Source organism: Parus major, chromosome 21 (genome assembly GCF_001522545.3).
Source record: "Parus major isolate Abel chromosome 21, Parus_major1.1, whole genome shotgun sequence".
In the NCBI taxonomy this organism is placed as follows: domain Eukaryota; kingdom Metazoa; phylum Chordata; class Aves; order Passeriformes; family Paridae; genus Parus; species Parus major.
The window spans coordinates 3,044,456-3,056,491 of NC_031789.1; the positions used below are offsets into that span (position 1 = coordinate 3,044,456).

General features: G+C 42.0%; 1 protein-coding gene across 2 annotated transcripts in view; it reads left to right on the forward strand.

Moving 5' to 3' along the window:
* PRDM2 (PR/SET domain 2) overlaps positions 1-12,036 on the forward strand; it is a 66,893-nt gene that overhangs the window by 19,002 nt on the left and 35,855 nt on the right. For both annotated transcript variants that reach the window (XM_015648364.3, XM_015648366.1), the window contains exons 5-6: positions 79-231; positions 5,712-5,838. In XM_015648364.3, coding sequence (XP_015503850.1) covers positions 79-231; positions 5,712-5,838 — 280 coding nt within the window. The remainder of the gene's footprint in view (positions 1-78; positions 232-5,711; positions 5,839-12,036) is intronic.

Genomic DNA, 12,036 nt, shown 5'->3' on the forward strand with positions numbered 1-12,036 from the left:
GCTGTGTGTGGTATGCAATGCAGTGTTGCAGCACTGCAGTGCTGCAGTGGTGCTGTGAGCCTCTGCTGTCTCTCTCAGGTGTATTACCCCAACCTGGGCTGGATGTGTGTGGATGCCACTGACCCAGAGAAGGGGAACTGGCTGCGCTACATAAACTGGGCCCGCTCAGGGAAGGAACAGAACCTCTTTCCTCTGGAGATCAACAGGACCATTTACTACAAGAGTTTAAAGGTATCACTGGCTGAACAGCTGCTACTTTGTTATCTTTTATTATTAATACTTCTTATTCTGCTTGATAAAGAACTTTTTTCTTACTATTTATATTAAAAGGAGCTTGAAACATTTTATGAAACATATTTAAAACACTGCAAATGCTACACATCATTGGTAAAAATTCTTATCTGCCAATTACTGACATTACTGTTAAACTACAGGATGTTTAAACACTATCTTGCTGGGTAATGATTTGCTGTAGCAGCAAATTTGATAGAAACTAGAATGAAAAACTATAGACTATATGAAATAAATGTTTTTCTATTTTTGTAGACACCAAGACTCTTTCTGCTGAGGATATTTTTACAGTAATCAGTTATTTTTATGGTCTGTGCATCGTTTGACAAAGTTTGGCTGTCAAGACACTTTTAAGGGTAGCTCTATGAAACTATTTCTCATGGTTTTATACCATTTCAGTTTTGTTCATGGGGATGAGGGGGAGGCAGGGAAAAGGATGTCATTCCTGGAGCATTTTATCTCCCAAATCAAGAAAAAAAATGGTTTAACTATAATGGTGGAGCATGTTAGGTTAAGAATATTGTGGCTCTAAAGTATTTCTTGAATCCCTGATCAAGACCTCATAGCAGTGAGTGTGTGTGGCTTGACTTAGTTTTTATTTAAAATATTTTTGGGTGTTTGGGGTATATGTAGTTTTGGTTTTGCACTGTTTCTCTTCCTTCCATTTCCTTGTGAGGCCAACAATATCTGTAAGTAACTGGTATTTGCTTAAAAAAAGAGTGAGTTGTTCCCATGCAGTTTTGAAGTTTATGGGGCAGTACAGAAGTAGGTAAATGTATATTTTAAATCACTCAAGTTAGATTGAAGAAACCTTCTAAACATTTTGTGAATTTTGTAATGGCATTCAGAGGTTCACTATGGCCAGCCAGACTATTGTCTTCTCTGCAGGGTTTATTCACAGGGGCAGGCTCCCAACGTGACTCTGTAGCCAGCCTTGATTTCTCTAGACATTTTATCTTGAATTTCTCTGTGTTTGCCAACAGTCCCACTAACTTATTAATGTAGGTGTGCTTTTGGAGTCACTCTGGCATTTTAAAGTTCTCATTGACTCTTTTCTGCACAAGTTTCAGTCCTGACAGAGACAAGCATTCTCTTATTTAAAATTTGTTTATTTGATGGATGATAATGCACTTTGGAAAATAATTGTACTGCTAAAAGAGGCTGAGCACTGCTGACAGAATAACAGATACTTCATCTCAGCACTGGAATATCCTTTTGTTCCTTTGTCTGTTGTCTCTTGCTACTTGATGAATTTTATCCCAGTCACACCTTACTGCTGAGACAAAAGAAGACATGTAATAAAGAACATCTTAAATGTCCTTATCTTTGCATATAATGTTAGGATCTCTACACTGCCATTTCAAACCTGCTGTAAATTTACAAGCCCAGGTATGAACACGTGGTTCTTTCCTGATCTTTATCATAATTCATAAATTTAGGGGAATTCCACTTGCTGACAAATAAACAGCACAGGTTTTATTTACCCCTAAAGGAGAATTCAGGTGGCTTGTGTGGAATTTTGTTCTGCTTTACCTTGAAGAACTGAAAGTATAGTCTTGGGGTCTTATTTTTCCCAAGGTTTCCTTAATCTTTTTTGTAGGTTTTTAATTTGTAAGTTAAACAGGCTGATTTCCAAGCCTCATTGCTGAGATAACGAAGCCCAAATTTGCTTGGTGTGGAACCACCTCAGAACTGTAGAGCTTTAACTTCCCTGTTCCCTGCTGTCAATGAATAAAGAATAAAAAATTTGTGAGTGTGCACAAGCAAATGTTTTTCTCTTCCATCTTCTCTTCATCTTTACTAAAAGGCTGAGGGTATTTGTAAGCTGCTTTGCATCTGCCTTCCCAGGATGCCTGTGTGAGAGCTGTGATATTGCAGGGGAACAGCTTAAACTCGTGATGCTGTTGCAGCTCTTCTCCTCTGCTCATGAGAGGAGCTCGCTGTGTAGTGTCATTCTGCACACAGGACAAAACCTGAGTTCTAGAAAAAGTAAAATACAGTGAAAACTCAGTTTAAAAGATCTTCTGAAGAAGCTTGGCTAAGAAACTCCCTGTTAAAATGAAATTAATTTGCTTGTGGAAGAATCTTTTGCCTAACAGGTTTATAACACCTGTTACATAGGAGAGAGCAACGTAACATTGGCTTGTAGATGTGAAAGATTCACACAAATAAGTGTCAGACTGTTCACTTTGGTTATGTTTGGTGAGATGAGGCCACACCCAGGTGCAGAAGCACAATTTCACAGTAAAATGCAGTGTCTGTGGTGAAAAATAGCTACTGTGATGAGGCTGGGCAGGCAAATGCCTATCTCAGTGTACAAGACACATTAGAGTGCTTGAACATGCACAATTAATTGATTTTTAGGCAATCCATGCTAGAACCTCTTAGGTTACTTAGGTTAGGTTAATAACTTGTTAGGATATTACTCTTGAAAATAACAAATTTCAAACCTACTGTAAACCTTTTGAACAGAAAATAGTCGGATTAAGAATAGTTAAATGTTGCAGTTAAAACAAAAAACACAGAAAAGTCTGTGGGAGTTATTAACCTTACAAGCCTTCCCAAAATTCTTCTCTTTTTTAGCCAGGCTGTTCCAGCCTGACACAGCTGCACCAAGGATCTGTAGGGAATAGTTTGGAGGAGGTTGGGGTTTGGAGTTGTTACTAGAGGGTGTCACGAGGATGAGTGGTGGTACAAGTGGCACTTGCTCAGTGTAGTCCTCTCATACTGCTACTGAGGGAGCAGCTTTAATTGTCTGGTTTTGAAGCTGCTGCATCTCATTTTAGAAGTACAAGGTTAGAGGGCTTAATTTAGATTCTAGAGCAGTCACAATAAAACTAAATTCATCAAGTTGAAGGTTAGCTCCAGCCATGCAGCCAGCAAATTACATGGTCGTTACCTCCCTGTGTTTGCATTGCCTGGAACCTCATCCAGATCTTTGCTCTGGCTTTGTATATTTTTTAGATGATAAGGGGTTTTTTTTATCAGACAGCTCTGCTGCATTCCTTGTTGCTCACCAGCTCCAAGGCCATGCAAATAACTTTGCCACTATTTATCCTATCAGGCCTCTGGAACTCAAGGAAGCCAAGCCATAGGCTTTGTTTATGTTATAACTTTACTCTTCCCTTAATTGTTGGGATCTTGCACCTCTTGTTGTTCCAGTGTCTGGGGGTATGATGATAATTATCACCTTTATCGTGTGCTGTGAGACCCACTGAAAAATGGGCTGTAGAAGAAAGAAATCCTACTTTTCTTGATACAAAATTCCCCTTTGGCTTCAGACTGGAAAAAACAGTCTGAGGACACCCTTTGCTCTGTAATAATTGAAAATAGGATCTGGTCTCCACCTGCCCCATGTTCATTAAGCTCTGAAAGAGGGGAATTAAAATTAAGGCATTTAAATTTTTCTTGGTTTTGAGTAAAATGCTTCAGGAAATGGAGAAACAATGTGGAAGATTTAAAAAGTAAGTTAAAATCTTTAGTCTGCCAACTTGGGGACTTACTAGGTAGAGTCTGATATTTTAAGGAGCATGTGGAATGAACTGATCAATAGAGTTTCTTTTCTTGGCAGTGCTGGGAGTGTGAGTAGCATTTGCAGTGATGCCCATTTACCTAATTTAGTCAGTGATATTTTCTTTTTTTAAAATTTGACTAAAAAGAATAGAAATAATCAATTTGGAATGGCAAGCAAACCTTTGATTTTTGTGATGAAGTGAATTTTTTAAACGTGTTTTAATTATCTGTATTCTCAGTAACCCACTGCAACAATTCTTTCCTGGATCTTTAGATTTTGTTCTAGATCCCAGCTGGAGTGGCTGCCTGAGCAGTAACTTATTATTATTAGTAGTATAATTAATTAATGTTATTTAATGCTTTGTATAAGGTAAGTTTGTCCCTACCTGGCTCTTCTCTGAAGAGAATTAACAGTGAATATCCATAGAAGTAAGCTCTGTGATTTAAATCAGTGTCACTACTCGAGGCAAACCACAATTTGGGACATTACAGCTGGAAGATTCATGCAAAAAATAATAATAATAACAACTGTTTATTAATTATTAATACAGGGACAACATTAATAATTAACTATTTAACTGTACTAATGTTAACTATAACTATATTAATAATATCTCAGTTGTCAGGAACTGTATGATGGGCCAAGGAGCAATGGATACAAATAGAAAGAGAGGAAATTTTGGTTTGATGATGGGAAATTCTTCTCTGTGAGGGTGGGGAGGCCCTGGCACAGTTTTCCCAGAGAAGCTGTGGCTGCTCCATCCCTGGAAGTGCCCAAGGCCAGGTTGGACAGGGCTTGGAGCACCCTGGGATAGTGGAACGTGTCCCTGCTTCTGTTGTTTTGATTTTTCAGGATTTTTGTGATTTTTAGGGTTTTTTGTTCTGATTTTGTCTCTTTTTTTGTGACTTCTTTCTGTTCTTTATTTTTGCCATTTTTAGGGATTATCTTTTGGTCTTTTTACAGTATTTGTTTGGCCTTTTCTTGTCACTTTTGTGGGGTTTTTCTTTGTTTTATTGGGAATTTTTGGGGGGTGATTTTTTAAATGATTTTTTTATGGTTAGAGGGTTGTGTGTGTTACAGTCCATGTGGAGGGTTTTGGGGGTGATTTTGGGGTGGTTTGGGGGTATTTTGTGTGTGTGTCTGTTACAGGAGGAGGTTTTAGTGTTACTTTTAGGGTGTTCCTGGGTTGTTTTTGGGGTGTTTTTGGGCTGTTGTGTGTGTGTTATAGTCCATGAGGAGGTTTTTGGGGTGTTTTGGGGGTGGTTTTGGGCTGTTTTTGGACTGTTGTGTGTGTGTTATAGTCCATGAGGAGGTTTCTGGGGTGGTTTTGGGGTGGTTTTGGGGTGGTTTTAGGGTGTTTTTGGGCTGCTTTTGGGCTGTTGTGTGTGTGTTACAGTCTGTGAGGAGGTTTTTGGGGTGTTTTTTGGGCTGGTTTTGGGCTGTTGTGTGTGTGTTACTGTCCGTGAGGAGGTTTTTGGGGTGTTTTGGGGGTGTTTTTGGGGTGGTTTTGGGCTGTTGTGTGTGTGTTACAGTCTGTGAGGAGGTTTTTGGGGTGTTTTTTGGGCTGGTTTTGGGCTGTTGTGTGTGTGTTACTGTCCGTGAGGAGGTTTTTGGGGTGTTTTCGGGTGTTTTTGGGGTGTTTTTGGGGTGGTTTGGGGGGTTTTGGGGTGTTTTTGGGGTGTTTTTGGGTGTTTTTGGGGTGGTTTTGGGCTGTTGTGTTGTGTGTGACCGGCGCGGTTCGGGGGCGGGCCGCTCGGTGCTGCGCCCTCCGCCCGGCAGGGGGCGCGCGGGGCGGCGCCCTCGAGGCTCGGCGGGGGCAGCGCCGTGGGCGCCGCCGCGGCCGCTCCCCGCCCCGCCAACAACGCGCGCTCTGATTGGCCGCTTTCCCTGTGTTGTGTCCCGGCAGCCAATCGCGGCGGGCGAGGAGCTGTTGGTGTGGTACAATGGCGAGGACGACCCGGCGATAGCGGCCGCGATCGAGGAGGAGCGAGCGAGCGCCCGCAGCCGCCGGCACTCCCCGAAGGCCCGCAGAGGTACGGACCGGACCGGCCCCGCCGCCGCCAGCGCGCGGGGCAGCCTCGCCTGCGGCCGCCGTGACCTTCCGCAACCCGGGAGAGGAGGGAGGGAAGGGCCCGGCCCGACCGGCGGCGCCGCGGGCGGAACGTGGAAGTTGTGGCTGGAAAAGTTGGGAGAGGCGGCGGGAGCGGCGCGGGAAGGGGGAATGTCCCGCTCCGCCGGCCGGACACGCGGGGCCGCGGCAGCCGCAGCCATCCCGAGTGGGGCGGGGGCCGAGCCCGCGGCAGCCGCGATCCCTCCTCAGGAAAGAGAGCGGAGCCCGGGGCCGCCCCGATCCTCCTCGGGAGAGGGACCTGAGCCCGGGGCCGCCCCGATCCTCCTCGGGAGAGGGACCTGAGCCCGGGGCCGCCCCGATCCTCCTCGGGAGAGGGAGCGGAGCCCGGGGCCGCCCCGATCCTCCTCGGGAGAGGGAGCGGAGCCCGGGGCCGCCNGAGAGGGAGCGGAGCCCGGGGCCGCCCCGATCCTCCTCGGGAGAGGGAGCGGAGCCCGGGGCCGCCCCGATCCTCCTCGGGAGAGGGAGCGGAGCTCGGGGCCGTCCCGATCTCTCCCTGGGAAGAGGAGGCTGAGCTCGGGGCCGTCCCGATCTCTCCTTGGGCAGCGGGAGCGGAGCCCGGGGCCGCCGGGATCCTTTGGGAAGGGGAGGCTGAGCCCGGGGTTGGGGGTACGTCAGTCGAGCCAAATGAAGAATCCCGGTCCTGTTATTTCTCTGCGGTTTTTAATTTCTTGTTGTTTCTAGGCCGGTTTTTTGGTTGTGGAATTTCACAAGCGGTGGGAATGGCTGCTCCTGGCTGACTTCGGCCGAGGAGGGAGGGTGGGACAGAGTTTCGGGTGGTATAAACGCATTATTCTCTCTGTGAATATGTATGTCAGACCAGACATCCATTATTTTTTCCATGACTAATTCAGCAGGAGGGTTTTTTAGAGTGCGTGTGCCTCCACGCGTGGCCTTACATAACTGACATTTTGACTAACGTTTTAGGCCAAAATCACAATAAAGCCTTTAGTTACAGGGAGTAGATATAAAAGGGAAATATTCACAGTTGTAACACAGATGTATCCATTCGTCTTGCATGGGAATATATACATTTTGGTGTTCTCTGGAGGTTACAAATGAACCAAAGAAAGATAATATTTTAAGCAGCATCATTATAATATTTTAAACATAAAATGTAGGGCCTGATCTCACAGGTGGTGCAGTTGACTGGAACTCACATTGGAAACAAGGTCAGATATTGAAAACAGTTATTGTGTAAGTTTTTTATTGGAGATTGAGGAGGGGGGACTGTAGTGCAACACAGTTATTTTGAATAGTGTTTCATAGGTAAAGCAAATACAAACTGAAATTCAAGCACCGAGTTTTATTTTATAATGAAAAGCATATTTAGCACGTATATAAGCAGTGCTTGGTAAATTACAGGCTGTATTATGTTTTTTTCCTAAATCTGCATTATCTTAGCACATGGAATTTGTGTGCCTATGATTTACCTGAAAGGCTAGAAAAACAACCTGCAAGGATTTGGTTATATGATAAATCAGAAAAGCCAGACAGAATAATTTCTAAGGTAATTTTTCTTGGCATAGAAGTTTGATTTGCATTCATGAAATTATAGGTAAAAATACCAGTAAGCTAATTTAGTTTCTAGGTTTTGATTTTGTGCTCTTTGGTAGGTTTTGTGTTTTAACTGTTATGGATTTTACAGATTTTGTAATTAGGAACAGTAGATCTTTTCCCCCTTTTTATAAACACAAGCTCCTTACTGAGGCTCACAATTATTGAATAAAAAACAACCCAGCAAAAAAACAACTCCCAAGCACAATATTGATGAAACATTTGAGAATAACCAAGAATAATCTATTTATGGAGTTCTACTCCTGTCTCATGAAGCAGAAAGACCAAATTCTTAGTATTTAGTTGATTTGAATTCTTAAAGTTTCAGCTGTAAAATGGCAATGCAGTTCATTGGATATTTTGAAATTTCATAGTTTTATTTTTCACAGATTTCATTGGAATTTTATTTTACTCTGCATTTACTCTGTTATTTTAGTGTTCGTAGTAGCATCTGCTTATATTTATAAAAAACAATCTTTTTACAAGAAATATACACTTTTTTCCCTGCAGATTTGGTAGCAGTAGCTGCAGTGAGGATTCCAGAATGGTTTCTGCTCATATCCCTGCTTTTGTAAATTCAGCTATATCCTTGGATGGGGAATCTTAACCCTAGGCTTGAGGGGCTTGGGGAAATTAAGGACATTATGATGAACATGATTGAAAAGTAATTAATTTAAAAAGAAATAGTTCTAGTTATACGATACAAAGGGATGGGAGGAGAAAGATTTTTGTGAATTAACTTGATGTGTGTGAAAAATTTGGGGTTAATATAGGGTAATATTTGAATTAAATAGCAATTTAAGAAACTTACTAGAGAGGAGCTCCTCCAGAGGGTTGTGAAATTTGAATTCATTAGTGAGCTAAACAGATCAATATTTTTTTAAAATTTTAATTTGGGCTATGTTGCACACTGTTGTCTTGCACATCGAGAATAAAATATAACCAAGTCAGAAATTCTAAATTCTAACAGCTGTAAATGAGTGTGTCCTTTAAGAACACGTTTTCCAGAAAAGTAAAGTGACAGTTTAATACCTTAGGAATGACTAGACAAGACATTATTTGAGAGGTGTATTATGATTTTGTGATACAGACCATGTAGTTATTAGATAAAACTCATAATTATTTTATATTAAGTAAAATAAATATCCTTTTGAATTTTTAATGCATCTTAGGTCTTATAGTTGAACAGTTAAGATATTTATCATTTGACAAGTAACCTGGTTCCTGCCATGTATGTAATGAACTCTTGACAGGTCAGAAGAGGTGATCATTTCACAGGTAATTAAAAATGGGCTGTTTTGCCCAATCAGTCGATGGAGGCTTTCATTGCTGTAACATGTGCACGTTGCAGGAGGAATCCTCTGTCTGAATGAATGACAGAATCCTCTCGTGTAAGTGAGGCTGGGTCACCAGGAGAGGCAGAGCAGACTGAAGTTGAGGTGTGGGTGGGCCAGGAGCTGCCCAGGCCTGGGCAGACACAAAGTCCACACTGAACTGCTCACCCTGACCTTGAGCTGTGCTGTTTGCCAGTGATCCCTGACACAAGGTCCATAATCTCCTTTGGAGTGTATGTGCCTGCCATTTCCTCCAGCTCCCCATATATTTCTCCTGGATATTTTTGGTTTTGTGTTCTGCATTCAAACTACGTTGTAGTCCCCAGGTGTTTGTGTTTGATGGCTCCTGCCTGGTTTGGCCATAGCTTTCCTTAGCTGCAATAAATCCTCTGCACCTTCCTTCTACCATGCATAGGTGCTCAGGAGTCCTGGAGGGAAAAGGCAGTTAGTGCTTATTTATTTTCATATATTGGAACTCTGTCATGTTCCATGTGCATGTGAGGTTGAGAAAGAAATTCAGTAGGGTAACAGGGTATTGAGAGGGGTGGGAATGCAAGCCCCCAAAAAGGAAAATCTGGTGAACTTGGGTACCATCACAGATTTTTATCAGTCAAGCTGCTATCCCTGCCTTAACTACACAGTTCAGAGCCAGCAGCTGCCAGTGCATGGCCAACAATACCTGAGATTAGGTTTTTTGTTTCTTTTTCATTTTCTGAAATTTCATTTTTTTGTTGAACATTTATCATTGTTTCTCCCAGGTTTCAGTTAATGTGCTGCCTGCCAGTTTTGTAGGGAAATTTGCTCAATCAAATGCATTAGCACAAGATCTTTCATTAATTCTCCTTCTAAGGAAGTTGAAAAGAGAACAGCTTGGGTTCACTTCGCAAGTTGGGTTCATTTGTCCTTGAGAGAAGTAGTGTGGAATTTTTTTGTCTCATCCAGGCCTTTCTTCCTTTGGGTATGACAGGAATAATTTGTAGCAGTGATCAGGAATAATTTGTAGCAGTGAGCAGTAACATCAACAGAGTGTTTCCTTCACAAAAAACACATGAGGCCTCTGGCTTTGGACTCTGTTTTTCTGAAAAAAAGTAACTTTTCAGTAGCTAAAGTATTTTTTTTGAAGAAAAGATGGTGATTCAATAGATAACTTGAAGATAAGCAGTGTTTTTATCAGGCTGTAATCTGCTTTAAGGTGCTGCATTGGCTCCAAAGTGTGATCAAACAAGGCTAAAATCTCATTTCTGTTACGGATTATGTGACAGATCAAAAGTCTGGTTTTGAAGGAAGAAAGATACTGATGTTCCTCAGGATGAAAGCTTGCCCTGCTACATGCTTGAGAGAAATACCTCCGAAATAGCCTTTTTTGGGGAGAGAAGAGGCCAGTGTTTTCTTTTTCCCGTGCTTGTTTGTGTCTCTGGAGGTGCTCTGGCCCTCACTGTGCTCCCCTCAGGCAGGCACGGAGCTCCTCAGAGTGCTGGGCTGCCTCCCTGGGGGCTGCACTGCTGCTGTCAGGCTCTCCACAGGGGGGAAAAGTCTTTAATTTCATTCTTCCAAAAGCATGTGCTGCATAATGCAGCTGGAGTGAGTTGTGAAACCAAACGATCTCTCAGCCACAGTTGTGTCAACTCCTAAAATATTTCTCCATTGTAGCGCAGGCAGAGCACCTGCATCGGGGTCACCTGTGTCATGGACAGCCCCTGGTGATTGTTCATTATGGTTTTAAAGTCTCAAACCATTGCTAATAAATCTTCTAAAGCTTTGTTACCTTAAATGGTTCTGTTACTAATGTTGCTGCTTCCCATAGTTCCTACTGGGTTTCAGGCAGAGCATGAGTTATGGGGATATTCATAATAACTAACACTGGCCCAGAGGCAGTGGGAGATGAAGGTGAGTGAATTAAGAATCAGTTTTTGGGGGTTATAAATAATTATTGTGCCTTGGTTTATATCAGGCTGAATACAAAGTGCAACTTCAGGCTTCTGCTTCCCACATCTAAACTCTGTCATCCTGAAAGTTACACTGCTTTTTCTCTTGTCTGAAAGTGTGGCTGTTGCTGAAACAGTGTCAAATTGCTGCTGGGGAACAGGAAAACATAGGGGATGAAGTAAGCAGGTTAAATTCTGTGATAGTAGAAATCTTTGCAGTTTTCCTTTTTTTTGTTAATCATTTCTCAGGGATTCTCATGTAGTTCCAAATAATTAGCTGTACTTGAGAGTGCCATAAATATGCATTCTGTTTATAAAAGGTAGGCCTTGGATTGCCATCTGGATGTCATCCCAAATGGAAATCATGGTCAAATGATGCCCTGATTGTCTGATTTTTTAAGTTATGCAAATTTATTAGGTTTCTACTTGGACTAAGTGTAAAAGTTTGTTTCTAAACAGTAAAGAGCTTGCAAGAAAAATTATTGTGTATGGGTTGGAATGTATCTTATAGAGGGATATGTGAATTGTACATTTGTAGCAAGGATATAATGAAATTATATTGTTATCTAAAATTCAGATAGGAACTTCAAAATTTCCTAACCAATGACTGGGAAAAGACTAGGGAGGAAGGAAGAAGTCATCAAGATCATCTGGAACAAAGGCTTAAAGTGGAATTTACTTTGATTGCCCTAAATCACACTGATTTGCAAGAAGATTTATACAACTCCAGAAGCAGCATTTGGGATGTCAAGGGGCCATATCTGTCATGGAAGCATCTGTCTGGAGAGTAATTCATACATTTGAGGTCTTCTAAGCAGTGCAAGTTTTCTTCTAACCCCCAAGTAAGGGGGCCTTTGAAAGGGAGATTTGTATTACTTTAAATTCCCATTTCACCTCTCCAGCAGTGCCCCCATTCCTAGAACAGCTGCTCTGTGCTTTCAGAACAGCCAAGTGAGACTGGTATCACTCATTCCAGCCTTGCTCCTGCTTATGGATTTAAGAATGGGAGAAAATAAGCCTTCATTTCAGGAATAAAAAAATAAATTACCTGTATCTAAGAAAATTGAAAAATTGAGCACTGAATTGCCTGTGTTGGGCCTTTAAAGTTTGTGTTTCTAAGTATAAACTTTTGGAAGTACTACAAACACCTTGCACACACTGTTATTTTATCTCTGTGGGGTTTTTGTATTTGACTTAAAATAACAATCTGGCCTTCATGGTTGTTAAAAGTTGTATTTCTAGCTACTAACTTAGTTCTGCTTATAGCAGATGTATATAGTCACCTAA